Source organism: Solanum pennellii, chromosome 10, assembly GCF_001406875.1.
Source record: "Solanum pennellii chromosome 10, SPENNV200".
In the NCBI taxonomy this organism is placed as follows: domain Eukaryota; kingdom Viridiplantae; phylum Streptophyta; class Magnoliopsida; order Solanales; family Solanaceae; genus Solanum; species Solanum pennellii.
The window spans coordinates 61767847-61788723 of record NC_028646.1 but is presented as its reverse complement, the minus strand read 5'-3'; the positions used below and the strand labels follow the sequence as shown (position 1 = coordinate 61788723).

Genomic DNA, 20877 nt, shown 5'->3' with positions numbered 1-20877 from the left:
TAATATCATTTTCAGATTTGACCAAAAAGTCGGTTGCCAGAACAAACGGAATTACAATCTGACATTATTCTATATAAAAAAAACTAAAACAATGCCCCAGTTTTCTGTAAATACTGGAAAACTGATTTTTTTATATGACCGAATCCCTAAAGGGTTGCCTACGTATCCTTTCGGAATCACGTCAAACGTAGTTCAGAAATTTCAATGAGATTTTTTTTTTGAAGAGGTGCCTTTGTTCTTTCAACCCCAAACTTGTCGCAGAACCTTAGAATGCATTAGATGTAGTATTTTTTGACTGAATCTGCATCAACAATTATGCCCGTGATTTTTCCTTCCACATCACTAAGGTGCAGAGCTCCTTTGGACAATACTTCCTTGATAAGATATGGACCTTGCCAATTTTGGGCAAACTTTCCCTTGGCTTCTTCTTGGTGCGGAAGAATGCGCTTTAAGACCAGTTGGCCTACTTCAAAGTGTCTTGGGTGCACCTTTTTGTTGTATGCACGAGCCATCCTTTGCTGATAAAGCTGACCAAAACAGACAGCCATCAATCATTTCTCGTCTATTAATGCGAGTTGCTCTAGTCGGGTTTTGACCTATTTAGTATCTTCAATTTCAGCCTCGACAATAATTCGAAGAGATGGAATTTCGACTTCTGCTGGAATCACAGCCTCAGTTCCATACACCAGCAAATAAGGAGTTGCACCAATCGAGGTACGCAGTGTTGTGCGATATCATAAAAGTGCAAAAGGCAGTTTCTCATGCCATTGTCTAGTGCCTTGAACCATCCTTTTGAGAATCTTTTTGATATTCTTGTTGGCTGCCTCCACAGCTCCGTTGGCTTTTGGTCGGTGTGGAGTAGAATTGTGGTGCACAATTTTGAACTACTCGCACATCTCCTTCATCAGATTACTATTGAGGTTTGCAGCATTATCTGTGATGATATCTCTTGGGATACAAAATCAACAAATAATGTTTGAATGAACAAAATCCATGACCACCTTCTTAGTGACTGCTTTGAAAGTTATCGCTTCCACCCATTTGGTGAAGTAATCAATTGCAACCAAAATGAATCGATGTCCATTAGAGGCTTTTGGCTCAATTGGTCCGATTACATCCATTCCCCATGCAACAAAGGGCCAAGGAGCAGCCATGGGGTGCAACTCTGAATGAGGTGAATGAATGAGATCTCCATGGATTTGACATTGATGACATTTTTTCACAAAGTGAAAGCAATCTCTTTCCATGGTAAACCAATAATACCCCGCCCGAAGTATCTTTTTTGCAAGGACATATCCGTTCATGTGTGGTCCACATACCCCAGCGTGCACTTCATTCATAATTTTCTCGGCTTCTTCAGCATCCAAACATCTCAATAAATTCAAATCCGGAGTTCGTTTATATAAAACATCCCCGCTCAAAAAGAAACCATTAGCCAGACGTCTAATAGTTCTTTTTTGGCTTCTGTTGGAATGTTCGGGGCATATCCCTGTCTTCAAAAAATTCTTGATGTCTGAGTACCATGTCTCACCATCATGTTCTGCTTCCACTGTATTACAATAGCCATGTTGGTCCCGAACTTGAATCTCTAATGGGGTGATGTAAGTGTTTCCAGGATAGGGAAGCATTGAGGCCAAAGTAGCCAAGGCATCAGCCAAATCATTATGAAACCTAGGGATGTATCTAAACTCGATGTACATGAATCTTTTGCTAAGATCTTCCACACATTGTTTGTATGGAAGGAGCTTGAGGTCTCGAGTTTTCCACTCGCCTTGAGCTTGTCGGATAAGCAAATCAGAATCTCCCAACACAATTAATTCTTGCACCCCTAAATCTATTGCCATATTTAGACCCATGATGGAAGCTTCATACTCAGTCGTGTTATTTGTACAAAAGAAGCGAAGTCGAGTTGTTGCAGGGTAATGTTGCCTTGTGGGCGATATTAAAATTGCCCCAATCCCTGTGCCTTTTGTGTTGGTTGCTCCATCAAAGTACAATTGCCAGGCTTGATTTCCATTTGAACCTTCTTCCTCAATTGAGTTAATCTATTCATCTGGAAAATATGTATCCAATGGTTCATAATCACCATCGACTGGGTTCTCTGCCAAGTGGTCTGCCAAAGCTTGGGCTTTCATTGCAGTGCGAGTGACATATATAATGTCGAATTCAGTGAGCAAAATTTGCCATTTCGCGAGTCTGCCAGTTGACATTATCTTCTGAAAGATGTACTTTAAAGGATCCATCCTTGATATGAGGTAAGTTGTGTAGGACAATAAGTAATGCCTTAACTTTTGAGCTACCCAAGTTAGGGCGCAACACGTCCTTTCCAAAAGGGTGTACTTGACCTTATAACTAGTGAATTTCTTGCTCAAGTAGTAGATAGCCTGCTCCTTCCTTCCTGTAGCATCATGTTGACCGAGAATACACCCAAAGGAATTATTTGTTACTTAAAGATATAGAAAGAGAGGCCTGTCAGGTTCAGGCGGTACCAACACGGGAGGGTTGGACAAATACTCCTTGATTTTTTCAAAAGCTCGTTGACAATCTTCTGTCCATCTGACAGCAGCATCCTTCTTCAAAAGTTTGAAAATGGGCTCACATGTGGTTGTGAGTTGAGAAATAAACCTGCTGATGTAGTTCAACCTCCCAAGTAGACTCATGACTTCGGTTTTATTTTTCGAGGATGGCAAATCTCGAATGGCTTTTATTTTGGAGGGATCCAATTCGATTCCCCTTCTACTGACAATAAAACCCAAAAGTTTTCCAAATGGAACTCCGAATGCACACTTTGCTGGATTAAGCTTGAGGTCATATCTTTGCACTCTTTCCAAGAATTTTCTCAGATCTTGCATATGATCAACTTGTGTTTTAGACTTGATGATTACGTCGTCGACGTATATTTCAATTTCTTTATGCATCATATCATGGAACATGGTGGTCATAGCCCTCATGTAAGTCGCCCCCAGCATTTTTAAGACCAAATGGCATTACCCTGTAGCAATAGGTTCCCCATGGAGTGGTGAAAGCTGTTTTATCAGTGTCCTCTTCATCCATCAAGATTTAATGATACCCCGCATAATAGTCCACAAAAGATTGCATCTCATGTTTTGCACAATTATCAACTAGGATGTGGATATTTTTCAATGGAAAGTTGTCTTTTGGACTAGCCTTGTTCAAATCCCGATAGTCAACACAAACTCTTGTCTTTCCATCCTTTTTCGGCAAAGGAACAACATTTGCCAACCAAGTAGTGTAACGAATAACTTGGATCACCTTTGCATTCAATTGTTTCATTATTTCTTCCTTGATTTTTTCACTCACGGTCGGTTTGAATTTCCTTCTTTTCTGTTGGACGGGTGGAAAATCAGGATAAACGGGCAACTTATGAACCACTAAATCAACACTCAAACCTGGCATGTCATCATAAGACCAAGCAAATACATCTTTGTATTCAAACAAAAGTTGTATAATTGCCTCTCTAATTTCCTGATTAATATGTAAACTTATTTTTATTTCCTTAACATCCTCGGAACTTCCCATATTGATTGTCTCAGTTTCACTAAGATTAGGCTTCGGTTTGTGCTCAAACTGTTCCAGTTCCCTATTAATTTCCCTAAAAGCCTCTACTTCATCGTATTCCACCTCTTGACTTGGTGATTAAAGAATAAACAACTCTTTGAAATCAGGGAGTGAATTCCGCAAGCATGTCATGTTATCAAAACCATCATTTACAAAACTGAAAAATAGAGAATAAGAATTAAGGGAGGAAAAAAACAACAAAATTTACTATGAAACTGAAATTTCATTTCATTGACATCAAAAAGGGATAGAAGGGTTGACAATAACAAATACTTTGAACTATTCGAACCACAACCCTGAAAACAACAAAATACAAAATAATAGCAAAACAAACTACCACGACTCCTTCGTTATGGGGAAAGGAGTGGCTTCCCAATTGCTTAACTCAACACCTGAGCCCACGAGCTGCATATTGGCATGACTTGTGCCTTCACCAACTTGGACCATATTTACTTCACAAAACAACTGACTGAGATCCTCAATAATTTCTTCAATGTCTTCAAGACTGAATGGATCTTTCAATTCTGGACCCTGAGGTTTGATAAAAGAATGAGTTATATGGGGAATCGATTGTGGTAACGACCAATCAATCCTTTTGTGGTTCTTAGCTTTATCTTCATTTCTCTTGCTTTGTTTGTAGCCGAGGCCAGAGGTGCCTTGGTTTCCTAAAAGAGTAATGGGATCCACGATTCCTTGCGAATATACTCCCAAACCATTACCGGGTTGATAATCATATTTGAGCATCGTCATTGCTACCATTGAAGCGGAAGAAGAGATACATGATTGGATGATAGATTCTCCTTCTTTAAAGCGATCGACTGATACAACCTCAAAAGACTGGTAAACAACAGAATCACATCCTTCCTTTGCCTCAATGTATGGGACGGATGGATCTCTGTAAATAGGTGAATCATCTTCCCCATGAACAGTGATTTCCTGATTGTTGTATTCAAACTTGACAACTTGATGTAGAGTTGATGGGATGGCTCGAGCCATGTGGATCCATGGCCTTCCTAGTAGAAAATTATAAGATGTTTCCATATCCATTACTTGGAACACAATCGTAAAGACTACCGGCCCAATTGTCATGTTTAACTTGATTTCACCAATGGTATCCCTCCTTGAGCCGTTATAAGCTCGCACAAATACATTACTGGGGCGAATTTTGTCAGTGTTAACTTTCAAGCTTTGCAGCGTAGAAAGAGGACATATGTCTACCCCTGACCCTCCATCTATCATGACCCTCTTTACATAGTAACCTTCACATGTCACTGTAAGATGCAAAGCTTTGTTGTGTCCAGCTCCCTCCTTGGGCAACTCATCATTAGTGAAAGTGATGGTGTTTGACTCGAAGACGCGCCTGGTCATATTCTCCAACTGATTTACTGTGGTCTCTTTTGGCACATGTGCTTCATTCAAAACCTTATTCAACACAAGACGATGTTCTTCTGAGTTTAAAAATAGAGACAACAGTGAAATCTGTGCAGGCGTCTTCTTCAATTGTTCCACGACAGAGTAATCTGGAACCTTAAGCTTTTTTAGAAATTCTACATTTTCTTCTTCAGTAACTGCTTTATTTAGTGGTACTTGGATATTTTCAGTCATCTTGCCTTTTCTTAATTCTTTTGGAGAATAACATCTTCCAGAGCGTGTCAACCCCCCCGCTTCATCAACTTCTTCGACAATCTCCTTTCCTTGATAGACCACTGCGGTTTTTTTATAGTTCCAAGGGATAGCCTTTGAATCAATTACTGGAAGTTGTTGAACGGGCTTAACAAAAATAGACTCTTTCAACTTGGTCAAGCCATTTTAATCATGTTGTGTTAATGAAAAGCCTTTTGATACATACAACTTTGGCATAGCTGCTTGAACATCAATCCCCTTTGAAACCCCCGAGACGCACAAGACTTTGGTGTCAAGATTGACACCTTCCGCACTCAGAGATGCAACTGGTTTTAAACTCTTCATTGACTTATCTTCTTCTCCGATCTTCCTAAACAACTTTCCCATTTTTCTGAGGAGTTTGTACTCTTTATCATCACAAACCATACCCACTAAGTTGTTTTCAGCTGGAAGTGGGTTAGTGGTCACGTTGGGAGTGTTTTGATCATCTGTCACAACATCAACTCCATGCTCGATCAGCTTCTCTATTGCTCCCTTCAAGGTCCAACAATTATCAGTGCTGTGTCCTGGGGCTCATGAATGGTATTCACATCTTTCATTGGCTTGGAAACCTGGAGCATTTGGATTCAGACGATGTGGTGGGATACACTCAATCACTCCTATCTTTCTTAACTTTTGAATCAAGATGGAGTACGACTCCCCCAATGGAGTGAATTTCTTTTTCTGTGCTTGATCTTGAGCATAATTCTGCATAAGAGGAGAGTTGTAAGGGACCTGATAGGGTGGCCGTTGAGGGCGAAAGTTTCCTTGAGATGGGGCTAAAAAATGTGGGCGATTGGGAGGATGCACATATGACTGAGCATTTAAGACCGTGTACGGAGATGGAGATACTAGATATTGAGAGGCATAAGCGTAGTAATGCTGAGGATAGCTTAGTTGCCCCTGAACTGATGTGTAAGGACAATTAGACTTTCTTTGAGCTCCCCTTGACCCTGATGCCAGTGAAATAACTTCCTCTTTCCTTTTACGATTTCCAAAACTTGTTGAACCACCTTGAATGGCCTGTGTGGTAGCTTTGATTGCTGCCTGACTCACGATCCCTCCTATTTTGAGACAACTTTCGACCATTTCCCCAATTTTGATTGCTGTGTGAAACGGTCTTCCCATTGCGGTTGTGAGGTGGTGGAAGTAGTCAGGATCTTTAGCCTCTATAAAGATATCAACCAATTCTTGCTCATTTAATGGGGGCTAGACTCGGGCTGCTTGTTCCCTCCATTTGATAGCATATTCTCTGAAGCTTTCACTTGGTTGTTTTCTTGTATTGGAGAATGTATTACTATCTGGCATAATGTCGACATTGTACTGAAATTGTCTAACAAAATCCTGAGCCATATCATCCCATATGTGCCAGTGGGAAATATCTTGGTCTATAAACCATTCTGAGGCAAAACCAGTCAGGCTCTCACCAAAATAAGTCATGAGCAATTCTTCTTTACCCCCTGCACCCCGAAGTTGATTACAGTATCTCTTAAGGTGGGCTATAGGATCACCGTGTCCATCATAATTATCAAACTTAGGGGTTTTGAACCCAGGTGGAAGGTGGACATTTGGGAACATACACAAGTCTTTGAATGCGACACTTTTGTGCCCTCCTAACCCTTGAATGCTCTTCATGTTTTGCTCGATGCTTTTCATTTTTTTCAACATTTCTTCTTGCTCTGAGCCTGGAGTGGGCCTCTTAACATCAATGGGGGAACCAAATTGAACAGAGTTAGGGCCCCTAAATGCTATCCCAGGAGTATAGTACTGCTCCGGATGATTGGTGAACTGTCCGTCTTGAGCTGCTCTTTGCGTCACAGTCGGTTGTAGGAGTGTATAGACCGGTGCAGCTATTGTGACAGTGGGAGTATTCCTAAATGGCATGCCTTGAGGACGTGCTGTTGATGCCCCGGCCCCACAATTATCAAATGGACCATACCCTGGAGGGAAGAAAGGTTCTGATATTGGGACCTGAGAAGATGAAGATCAGATACTAGTGATCTCAGGAAATAAAGGAATAGACGTTGGTGGTTCTTGTCCATTGGCCTAGGCTTGCCACAATTGTGCCATAATATGTCTCAGCGTACGATTTTCTTCAACAGTGACTGTCTCTCTTGTTGTTGAATGAATTGGAGTGTCTGCTGGATTCACCATAGTTTCAGTATTGGTTGTCATTGACGCTCTCACCTTAGACCTGGTAAAGTACGGGTGCTCTGCCAGTTTACCACAAACCTAACCACCGAAAGCTAAATAGAGTTGATGTGAAATGAACAAACTTATTAGGGGTTAGACAATTTTATAAATCAATCACACACTTATTAATCACATAGTAACATGGGTTCAGAAGGCCATTGTTTCATACCATATTTGCTTTGGAAAAAGAAAAAGTTTCGAAAAATAAATTCTGATCGGACCCTTTGAAGGTTGCCTACGTATCATGTTACTGCATGAATCAGATCATTACGTAGTTCAAAAATTTAAACAACTCAAAAAGATTAATTTGGAATTCATTCACCAAAACTTCAACAAAACAACAAAAACAAAAGGTTTAAACACAACCTGGATCAACATAATATCCTTAAACACCAAATTTTAAACTGAAAACCAAGTCTTTCAACAAACAAAATGAAACGAACAACAAAAACAACTAAAACTTCTCTTCAATCTTCATCACTTTCTTGGGGCTTTCTTTTTCCTTCCAAGGTCTCATACAAATTAAGCAACACCTTCGGCAGATGGGGAACAATGGTCCGTGCTTGCTCAGCCACTTCTTGATCATTCATACGACGCTGATTTTTAATAACATAGGAGGTTTGCTGTGCCAGTTGATGAACTTGAAGTCTAGCCCTTCCCATGTTTTGATGACAGTCATTTAACAAAGCCTGATGATCACCCAGATTATTCCTCAAGAGGGTTTCTCGCCCTTCTGCTGCTTCAAGTTGATGGCGAAGTGTTGCTCTCTCGATGATCAATTGTCTTTGCCCCGCTTCGATATCAACATAATGATTGATTTTTCTCTTACATTCTTCTAACTAATGCATCCAACACAATCTTTCTTTCTCGAATTTTTCCTTATGGAGCTTAAGTTCTCCCTTTCGATAGTGCACGACCTCTTCGAATGCCACTCAGTCCCTCTTCAATCGAGAGATCTCAAAACTCTGCTCCTTTTTTATCTGTCGTGCCAAGTGGATTCTACTATGCAATTCTTCCTCCAATCGGGCTAATCTTCCCTCTGCATGCTTCAATTCTCCTTCCATATCTTGCAACTCTAACTTGTGATTTTTTCCTCTTTGGACATGTACTTCTTGCCGTGCAATGGTTGCTTTGGCCTTCTCCAACTCTTTTTTCAAATGTCTAATAATATGTTGATCTCTTCTTTTTCTGCTGGATCTTTCGGGAGTGTCACCAATGTCATTGGATCACGAAACCAAGATAGGTACCCAGGAACCACCTTTCCTTTATCTTTCTCCACAACCATTTCACTTAGCTCAGAAATAATACTCCCGTACCAAATCTTCATAATCTCTTCGCTATTAAAAGCAAAACCTGGTGGAGTGTCATATGCAAACCTACTCATATCATCATTGGATGGGATTTCTTGAACTCTGGCTAGTTGACGCATAACCCGAAGTGGGGCATATGGTTGAACACCTCTAAGACCAATCAACACAAGAAATGAGATACCAATAGACATGCAAATGACATCCTTAGCTGGGAACCATGGGAACCAGGTATAATTCCACACTATTTCATCAGATGTGATCACTGAAAGTTTTTATTCACACGCTATTATTCCTTTTGGAAAATCAATTTTGGCTTCCCTTTCCTTATGAGAGGAAACATAGTTGCACCAATCTGGAGTAAGCCTAGGCGCGCGATCATGGTGATAAAGGTGTTCCAAAAACCATATTTGGAGCAAAATATTACAGCCTTCAAAGTACATTTCCCCACTTAAACATTTAGTCAATGCACGAAACATATCTGCTAGGATCATAGGAATAATAGTTGGACTTTCCATTGTAGTCAACGCCTTCACCACACCAGCCAGACGAATGTCAATATGCTTGTTCCTTTTGGGGAAAATAATGAGCCCCAAAAATGGGACTATAAAAGCAAAACATCCATTTGCCTTCCAAGACTCTTCGCCCCCTTGATTACTCAACTGGTTTCGATAGTTCTTGAAACCATCCCTTTGGCCATATCTCTGGTATAGAAAGTCCAATGAGACCCACCCATTTTTCAAACTCTCTTTCTCTATTTGATTAATTTTGAGCAGTTCCAGAAATTTTTTGGCATCAACATGTTTCGGAATTATGGGTCTTTTAATGCGTAGATCAGCACCTCGAACAGTAGACCCCTTCCCCATGAAGCCGGCAATTTCTTCCAAAGTTGGTGTCATCTCACAGTCATAAAAATAAAATACATTATTTTTGACATCCCAAAAAGTAATCAATGCCTCGACCACATCCCTTCTAGGGTCACTCTCCATAAGATGCAGTAAATGCCCCAAGTGTTCCTTTACTCTTTTTTTCTCATGACTTCCCATGTCTGTCCACCATTGCCATAAATCTTTTGGTATAGTATCTACGATCATGAACTCTGGAATTCCTTCGCTTCTAGTCCTTTTTGAACCTCGTCCTCTTGTCAATGGTGCCATTTTTACCTTTAAATAGAATCCAATAAAGGTTTTTATGACAAACTCTAACAGAGTGAAAAAAGAAAAGTAAAAAAAAAGTTTTTTTTTTTAAGAAAATAAAATAAAACACCAATTTTTACAAACACCGAACCCTTGAAGGGATTCCTACGTATCTCTTTTTTAGTGAGAATCAGGTGTGCGTAGTTCATAAAAGAAAAACTTCTCTTGGAAATACTACCCCTTTTATTTGACCTTTTTTAAAAAAAAAAAAAAAACTAAACTCGCAAAGCTATTTTGAAGATGGTCAACAATGTCAAGGCCTTCTGAATCAACTATTTTTACATAGCATATAAAATGAACATTTTGGTCTAGTATGGATACATATCTTAAATTTTGCTAGGTCAAATGTACATGATGAAAAAAAAACAGCATACCAGAGACATTTTATCTAGGTTTAACATTTATGAAGGTGTCTAGACTGGCTTGCTCGAGCGGACAACTCGAGTCGGGGAGGGTCAGCGTACCGGTAGCAGAGCTATTCCGGCTTAACTGGTGGTCCAACCCCGCCTAACATGTGTAACACCCTAGAATCAGGAGCGTAACCGCACACTGACTCATCCTAGACAGAAGTCCTGTGGAGCGTAACCGCACACATAGTGTATAACAAAATTACAGAGACTCAGAGGGTGTGCGAGAGAAATAATTTATATACAATACAATATCAAAACAATAAATTGCTGAAATAACACAATTAGAATCCAAAAATTTATCCAAATAAATAAAATAGCCAAAAAAAAGTTAATGTACAAAGTTCGAACTCTAAAAGAAGTGATCCCTAGCAGAGTCGTCAAATCTGTCACACCTCTTTTATTTTTTAACAATTGTTAAGGATACGACGGGTTTTTTAATTTTTTTTTTGTAGAGTCGCCACTTGGAATTGAGTTTTTAGGTGTTCCAAGTCACCAGATAGTTCTTAGTTTAAAATAAACAAAAAAAAACTTTTTTTTTGGTCTACGAAAAACAGAGATTGGGTAAGGAATTCTATTGACTGGAGAGAAGGTATGAGGCACCCCCCGAGTCCCGTGGTTTTAGCACGGTCGCTTTATTAATTTATATTTGGCTAAAATAATTTATTTATTTAATTTGGATAAAAGGGGAAAAAGTGTGTTAATTACTATTTTTTAAAAAAAAAAACTGATTGGCCTAAGAGCGTAACCGCACACAAGACCCTTCTTTTTAGAAAAGAATACACACCAAGGATCGTAACTGAACACATGATGGTATTTGAAGTTTTCTTTTATTTTATTTTATTTTTAAAAGAATAATTAATTACTCAATTTAAAAAAATAATAATAAGAATGAATAAAAGAAAATGGTGCAACATATAAACGAAGAAATGGTTAGTATTTATTTATTTATTGTTATTACAAAATTTCTAGCATTTATATTTATGGTTTTATCAAAAGAAAAAAAAATAAGTTTTACTACTAGACAATGACAACAAAAGAAGAAAAAAAAAACTTTTACCAAATTACAATTAAACACTCTTTTAAACTAGTGATATATTAGTTTTAAATTCTTTATATATATATATATATATATATATATATATATTGATAAAAATTTAAGAAATAACCAACTTGGTAACAATTTTTTTTTTATATAAAATGACTACCTTGACTTATTTGATAGAAGATTGCAATATAGCAAATTTTCTTATTGTTGGATTATTAAGTCAAGTTAGTCAAATTTGTATTTATACTTTAATAATTAATTCAAATATTTATTTAAGAGAATTTTTTTAAAAAAAAATAAGTTAAAACCATATTCACTTTTTTTTTGCAGAACTAACCAGATTTAATTTTTTGCAGAAATAACCAGATTTACATTTTTTGCAGAAATAACCAGATTTTATTTTTTTGCAGAAATAACCAGATTTACATTTTTTGCAGAAATAACCAAATTTTATTTTTTTGCAGAAATAACCAGATTTACATTTTTTACAGAAATAACCAAGATTTACATTTTTCTTTTGTTGCAAAAATGACCAGATTAAACCCTTTTGCGAAAATGACTAATTTTACATTTTTTGTTTTATTTTTTCTTAAGTTCATTCTTCAAAGAAGAAAGTTACCAAAAACCTAAAAAAAGTTGCAATTATTATATTTTATTTACTTACTTTTTTTTTTACTTACTAAAGCTAAAATTTAAACTAAATATGATTAATAATATATATGTACATCAATAAACACAATCATATGAGAAACACTATAGAATAAACTAATAAAAATATACAAACTAAGTAACATAAGGATAAACATAATCACACGAGAATCATAATAAGCTTAGCCAAAAATATCAACAATTTTTCAAGAAAAAAAAACATAAACATTAATTCAAGATTACATTGAAATGTAAAAAGAAATACCTAGAGTTGATGACAAGCAAATAGTAGAAGCAAATTCAATTGAATTCCTAAGACAACCCAATAGAAATATCCTTTTTTTTTCTTTTTAAGAAGAAGATTTTTTTAAATTTTTTTTTGCAATTTTCTTTCAATCTTTGTTCTCCTTCTTCTTTTTTCTTCTTCTTTGAAAAAGATGGGGGTTTAAATAGGTGTAATATTAAACCTCCCACTTCTCTTGAAAACTTAAGAGTCAATGCATGCATTGGACTCTTTGTTTTCCCAAGGTGCCACCCAAGATGGCCAATGAAATTTTTTTATTTTTTTTTATTTTTGTTTTAAGAAAAATTAGATTAATTGAATGATTCATTTGCCCTTTTAGATGACCCATTTACTTTATTCATTAATTGAATATAGCTATATGGGTCATCACAAAATAATAGGCCCAACTGTCATTTAGATGACCCATTTCTTTTATTCATTGTTTGAATAATAGTTAATGAACCATCTGAAAAAATCTAAAATAGGCCCAAATGTTGATCCATTTCATCAAGACCCAAGCAAATCGACCCACTAACACAAAGTCTAAACATCTAAACAAATTTAAAGATCAAACACAATAAAATAATGCAGAAAAAAAAGTAAAAATAAAAATAAAAACATAAAACGAAAATAAAAAAATAATAATAATACTTCAAGCAACAAAATCAACATGATAAACTTAAAGAACATTAATAACCCAAATCCGACATCAAACGACTTATATGGTCAAACGAAAAAAGATAATGATGAATTTGGATAAAGATTGAGAGAGAGGAAAGATTGATATAACTTTCGGGTAAATGAATGTCGCCGGAAAATTTTGCCAAAATTTTTTTTGACGAATTTTGAACTTAAAATTCATATCAAATGATAGCCCTTGAAGATCTCTACACATTTATGTAAAGGGTTTGGGATGGAAATGACCGGAACTTTATAAATCTAAGGAAAAAAGTAAAAATTCATATTTGGTTTTCCTTAGATCTACGGAGTTTGGCTATAGATATGGATGAAAGGTTTGTAGATTTAGGTAGAGGAGGGTGAAAGGAAATGATGGTAAAATTTTAAAGATTTTTCCAGCCAAAAAGGTGGTGGCCACCGGGCGGTGGTGGCGGTAGCGGTGGCCGGCCGGCCGCATGGTAGTAAGGGGAAGAAGAAAGAAAAAAAATCTAAAAAAAATGCTAATTTTTTGGAGTTTTGTATTTTTGTTTGGGACCAATAATAGCCCTTGGATCAAAATATCATGAATGATTGAGATTCAATCTTGACCATTTCTATGGACCGGGTCAAAATCAATTGGGCCATCAGAATTGATCTAAATCAGCCCATTTAAACGAAATTGGGTCATTTGAGCCAATAAAATAATAAAAATAAATACCCAAAATACAAATAAAAATAAATTCCTTACTAAAAATATTATAGGAGTAAAATAAACACGTCAAAAATTAGCTGTTCACAACCTTAATACACAACGAGTGGACTCAATAATAAACAGTAATAGACAGTGTAAGATCATGCATAAATTCGATAATTGACCTTACATTGACCAAAATATTGGGGTCCAAAATAAACAACACATTCACATCTAGTAGCTTAGTTACAAAAAGATAATTAGTGAAATCTATATAAGATTTTTTGTTGTTCATACATGTGGTTCTCTTGTGACCGGATCTCTTACAAATTGAACATTTGTTCCTCCTCTTGCTTTTGAAATTCTCGTCGACACCCTTGACACATTTTCTTTTCTTCCTTACAAGCTTGGTATCGATAATGGGTGGAACAATATTCACGCTTAGCAATTCTTCTGGCATACTCCATTTCGATTCGATAGGGACAACATTAATAGATTCAGAGTATGTAAGGAGGTATGTTTCAGCTTTATATAAAGGCGAAGAATATTCGTAGATGCTTATATTATACTCATCTCCATGCTTCGATCTCAAAGCAGCCATTGCGTGAGTGTACGGTATCTTGACCAAATCATATTACCTACAAGAACATGACTTTTCTAATAGGTTAACAATGGAAGTAACTTGAACCAAACACGATGAATTGATTTCCATCCCCATTTATGTTCTCTAAGTACAAGGAGTCACCCTCGATCAATTTTTTCTTGCGATCCTTTCGGCAGCCGTCACCATATTAATTATTACCCTTTGATTTAAGGACATGCGTGTCTCTCCTGTACAATTATTCAAATCTCTTAGCAATTGAATTAAATATGGATGCAATGGGGTACTCTCTTTCATCTATCAACATAGCGTTAAGTGGCTCGGCAATATTTGTGGTCAACACATCATACATGTTGCATGGGAAATATGCTCTGCTCCATTTTTCAAAACCAACATCATGCTCAAGGACAAAAGCTTCCTCGGGGGATTTATCCTTGAATTCCACAAAATGATCGTTGAACTCCTCCAAAGTATATGTCTTTGCTGCGTTGTAGTATAGATAGAAGGAATCTCCACATTGGTGACTTACTCGAAGATTTTCAGCAAGGTGCCTCATGCAACATCTATGATAAGCATGATTGTAAACCTTTGAAATACCATTGACAATGCTCTTGTATCTATCAAAAATAAAACATAAATCTGATTCATCGACCACAATATCCTTCAACTTTTAAAAGAAGAACGTCTAAGATGCTCCGTTCTCTTTGTCCACGACATAAAAGTCAATTGGATAAACATGATTCTACGTATATAGTGCAACAACAATCAGCAATACTCCCTTGTATTTACCATGTAAATGAGTGTCATCGATCACAATTACCTTTCTCATGTGAGAAATTCTCTAATGCAAGTACCAAAAGCTAATAAGTAATACATAAATATCTATGAGTATCCTTTCTTACCATGATGGAATATCTAGAACCAACATTAAGAGTGTCTAACATATATGAAAAGGTTGGTAAGCATGAATATCTGTGCTCTGTTGTCCCTCGAACCATTTCCTTGGCAGTCATACCACCCTTCCAACATTTTCAATATCTTGTACTACAATGAAAAATATTTAAAACGGTCATATGAATCTCTTTAACATTTGGACCCTTGCCATCGTGATAAATATTCACACAGATTGACGCAATAACTTTGGTCGGGAGTTTTCTATGACTGTATATGGCATGTTCAACACCACAACTGTGATCGCCAATATATTTGTAGGTATAAATCTATCCGAACACTCATATTTTTTTGTCCGCAGCATCCACGCACAAATATGAGACACATTTCACTTTTAAGTATTTACTACAACTCTTTACTTTAGCAAAATCAAAAGATTTTCTCGCTACTGCTTCGGCTAATAACAATTGAAACTCACTCTTTGAACTGAATGTTTGATTCATGTAAAAATTAGTTCCATCTGAGAAAGTATAGCTGGGTTGTGATCTCAATTTCGAATCTGCCTCATCTTCTTCGAACGGTTCAAAATCTTCCACATCTACTGGATGATCTTCAACATCCAATGAATGATCATTCTCTTCATTGAATCATCACCCAAGTTGTCATTTGATTGATCACAAAATTTCTCATTTGGTTGATCACCCAAGTTCTCATTTTCAACCGAGTCGTTGTCGTTAAAAGAATTCATTGTTCAGTTGGAGAACTCGCAATGACATTTATCCTCAACATAGGCCTAGAGCCATCAACATCAACATCCATCATGTACAAGCTCACATGCCTATCATTCTTTATGAATGTGGGATGTATTTTTTCCCTCCCCGTACATTTGATAGCTTATCATCAAGTTGTCTGGCTCGTAAGATAACTCACTGCCTCAATTACGCTCGCAAGCATATCGTCATATGAACCAATGCGACACAACGCAATAGGAACTATAGTCTTACTAAAAGATTTCCAAAACCAGCTTTTGGGAGTCTCCTCCCGTACTCCCATATAGTCACCAGCAGCAACAACATATTCAGCTACTGCCATATATAGACTACATTGATAGATACTAGATTATAATATTGTTATCTAGTGGTCGATGACTGGTCCACAATCCATAAAAAATGCGAATGAACGAGAATGAGTTCAGATCAAGCTCGAAATGGATAAAATGTATTTATTGTCCTTCTAAACAACTAAAGACAATCTAAAAATGAGTTATGAAGTGATTTTGGAAGATTTTTGCAAGCTTCAAGATTGATGGGAATTTTTTTTTAAGTTATTTGAAAGAAAATGGTGTAAAAATGGAAGGAATGACTAGATCACTAGAATGATTTCACCTGTGAAAGCTAAAATATCGTCGAAAAAGTCGTCGCAATCAGTTAAATCGGCCGCAAAAACGACAACATTTTGTTTCTTCGTGGAGAGCTTTTCTCTACTAAAACTTTTTAATAAATGAAAAAATAAAAAACAATTCCACATTTGTGTTGGATGAGTAGAGACCAAAGTGTAGTATCAAAAATTTGAGAGTAGGGTGTCGTACGTTTTGGAGAATATTGAGTGATGTATATAATGGTGTCTAAAGTACCAATTTTTTAAGACTTTTGTCTAAATGTTCAATTAAGTTTGAGGAGTGGATATTTTTGCAACTCTTTCTAGTTAGTGATTAACCATGATGCAAGTAGAATGTAACAAATTCGAGTACTTTAGTGCTAGAACTTGCTGAATGTTGTTGTGTGCATGACAATTAGCTGGATGATTGAAATTGGGTGAAATACAATTATTTGACTTTATGTGAGATTATGGACAAGAAAAAGTCGTAACTTGATTATGTGTGATATTTTAATAATAAATTTTTACGATTAATAGGTTCACCCCTCAAAAGATTGCCTAATCTGCAAACAATCTTTTTTAAGAGTATTGTTATTTTCTTCATTGTATTTAGAGCATTATTATTAGATAAAATTCGTAAAGCAAAAATTCAAGGTTAAAAACTTTAGTGCATGTAAAAATTTATTAGGTGAATTCTTTTCATCTGTTCAAATTTTGATGAAAGATTTATTATCGATAATTACTATGTCGGATTATAGTTGAAGTGTACCCAAATTGGCCCGAACAACATATTATAAGAAAAAAAGAAAAAATTAAAGTTAAATTTTTTTTCATCAACATTTTTAAGAAAAAAATATCATGAAACGTTTTCATTTGTTTTACTTCTCTTACAAAAACTTTTTTTTATTTTTGGTATAAAAGGACTCAAATATAAGGATAGGTAACAAATCCCTGAAAAACTTCGGAGATTAATAGTCCTTTTATATTTGAGAAATTAAAGACCATCCATTAACATGAAATGGAAGTCATAGTCATTCAGCTCAAGATGTTTACCAATATTGTTTATTTTATGCTCCTATCATATTTAAAATGGACAAGTACTTGCCATCTCATTACTATAGGATGGTAAAATTTGATTCTTTTGTTAAATGTTACATTTCAACTTTACAATATATGATGATTCAAATATTTCTTTTTATTGTGCGTGGTTATTATACTCACTTTCTAAATCATATATTATTATAAGTGGGAAGCTTCAAAGTAAAAGTTGAATTACTATTTTACCCCTACACTAAATGAAAAGGCTATAAAATATTTAATTAAATTCATCTAATATAATTAATTAAACATTTTTATCTTTAAATAAAGAAAATACTTCTTTAATAATTTGTGTAAAAAAAATGTAGATATATGTTTATATAAATGCTAAGTATCATATTNATCATATCATATATTATTATAAATGGGAAGCTTCAAAGTAAAAGTTGAATTACTATTTTACCCCTACACTAAATGAAAAGGCTATAAAATATTTAATTAAATTCATCTATATAATTAATTAAACATTTTTATCTTTAAATAAAGAAAATACTTCTTTAATAATTTGTGTAAAAAAAATGTAAATATATGTTTATATAAATGCTAAGTATCATATTGACTACAATACAATAAATGTTTTAACAATTTCAAAATTGGTTCTTTATATTCTTTTATGTGTATTAGTACATATGCTGAATACTTATAGTCATACGTTTTAACTTTAAAGAATAATTACGAATTTGGATTTTAATAGTTTTGAAAATCTAACCATTTTTAAAGAATAAAATATAAAGTGTCCTTTCACTTCTTTAATAAAGAGATTTAATGATATTTTAATGATCTTTTTTTAACTTGACTTTTGAGTTTTTATATATCTTGGCTATAAATACCATTGTGTGCTTCACTAATTTTCCGATCTGTAAATTATGTCATGATATATGTTGTCTTAGTTTTGATGACAGCTACTTCTTCATTCATTGTATCTTAATATTTGTTTGATAATTTTATTGTAGATTAACTAAGATCTGCTAAGATTTCTCTTCTATGTGTTCAAGTGGAATTTTTATTTTGTGTAATTATATTAGAAATGAAGATATTATACATTTGTTGATGTTCATTAATAATATACTTGTTACTTTCACCTTTCATCCATGAAATGGGTTAATGACATATTCATGACAGTCCTTTGAGTCCCTCAATTATATCCTATCGAAGAGATTTTGAATAATTGGAAGAGAATAAAGAAAGTTGTCATCTCTTTTTCTTTCACATTGTTACTACTTTTTTCTTTCACATTGTTAATTTTAGCTTCATTTTACAATATTTTTGTTGATTCTTTAGAGGTGTTCTTTTATTTACTATTAAAAAATTTCTATTTTCTTTCCNATTAAACATTTTTATCTTTAAATAAAGAAAATACTTCTTTAATAATTTGTGTAAAAAAAATGTAGATATATGTTTATATAAATGCTAAGTATCATATTGACTACAATACAATAAATGTTTTAACAATTTCAAAATTGGTTCTTTATATTCTTTTATGTGTATTAGTACATATGTTGAATACTTATAGTCATACGTTTTAACTTTAAAGAATAATTACGAATTTGGATTTTAATAGTTTTGAAAATCTAACCATTTTTAAAGAATAAAATATAAAGTGTCCTTTCACTTCTTTAATAAAGAGATTTAATGATATTTTAATGATCTTTTTTTAACTTGACTTTTGAGTTTTTATATATCTTGGCTATAAATACCATTGTGTGCTTCACTAATTTTCCGATCTGTAAATTATGTCATGATATATGTTGTCTTAGTTTTGATGACAGCTACTTCTTCATTCATTGTATCTTAATATTTGTTTGATAATTTTATTGTAGATTAACTAAGATCTGCTAAGATTTCTCTTCTATGTGTTCAAGTGGAATTTTTATTTTGTGTAATTATATTAGAAATGAAGATATTATACATTTGTTGATGTTCATTAATAATATACTTGTTACTTTCACCTTTCATCCATGAAATGGGTTAATGACATATTCATGACAGTCCTTTGAGTCCCTCAATTATATCCTATCGAAGAGATTTTGAATAATTGGAAGAGAATAAAGAAAGTTGTCATCTCTTTTTCTTTCACATTGTTACTACTTTTTTCTTTCACATTGTTAATTTTAGCTTCATTTTACAATATTTTTGTTGATTCTTTAGAGGTGTTCTTTTATTTACTATTAAAAAATTTCTATTTTCTTTCCTATTTGATAAATAAATAACTACAAATAAAATATTGTTGTACACAATAAGACTTTGAATTTTATGATTTAAGTTTTTGCATGGTTGATAATTGTTCTTGCTTTGATAACCACGTAAGTTGTATAGCTTTTAAAGTACTTTTTCCTGATTTACTATACAAACTTTATAGTAAAAATAGAATTATTAGTTCTATTAAAAGTGTGAATTAACAAAGTTAAGGTTGGATTACTAGAATAATCCTATAAATTTGTGTAGAGTATAACACTCTTTGAAATTATAAAATTTGAAGAAATTGAAGGGTTACTTAATAATTAAATGCACTTAATTTAATATATTGACCATATTCATCTACTAAAAGTCTAAAAGTCTCTAGCTACTTGTGAAATATGTAAAGATGTTTGAGACTTTGATTCCTATCCTTCATTTTCTTTCATTTAATTCATTTTAATTCTAATATGAAGTTTAAGTTCAAATTGTCCAATTTAATTAATTATTTTTTCTCTTAGTTAAGTTAAGACCGTCTTTACAAGAAAAAAGTACATATATCTTCCATTAAAAAAGAAAGACTTTTTTGATTTTCTTGAAAAGAAAATTTGAAAGTTTTCTTATATATGTGAGTTTTCTTATATAGTGGTATGCCTTCTATTTTGCCTAATATTTTCTTATATATGTGAAAGTTTTTTATATATTTTTCTTAATTAATTATTGTAATTTGTAACTATTTTTTTGTTGATCTATTTTTATTCTATCAGCAAATTACTAAATCAAAATGTACGCACATTTAACATATAATTATTTTTCTTTCACAATATTTGTGGTTTCTTCGTCTTTAATATCAAAGAGGTCATACAAACACATCGTTACAACAACTTCATGCAATTTAGCTTGGGGAACACGTGCAACGCACGTGCCTGGAACTAGTATACAAAAAAGGAGTTGATTCGTTTTTGACAAGTGAATTTGAGCTTATTTCTTTTGAGAAGTGCATTAGTTCATATAGTATGTAGAAAAGAAAAAGTATAAAAGCATGTCCAAAATGTAGCATATAC

At 34.3% G+C, this 20877-nt stretch overlaps 1 protein-coding gene across 1 annotated transcript; it reads right to left on the bottom strand.

Moving 5' to 3' along the window:
* Positions 1-3060: 3060 nt before the first annotated feature.
* On the bottom strand, positions 3061-6369 carry LOC107001443. The gene is made up of 4 exons (XM_015199484.1): positions 5814-6369; positions 5425-5768; positions 3917-5373; positions 3061-3649 (listed from the first exon to the last, which is right to left on the bottom strand). The coding sequence occupies exons 1-4, from the start codon at positions 6367-6369 to the stop codon at positions 3061-3063; spliced, it is 2946 nt and encodes a 981-aa protein (XP_015054970.1).
* Between the last annotated feature and the right edge of the window lie 14508 nt (positions 6370-20877).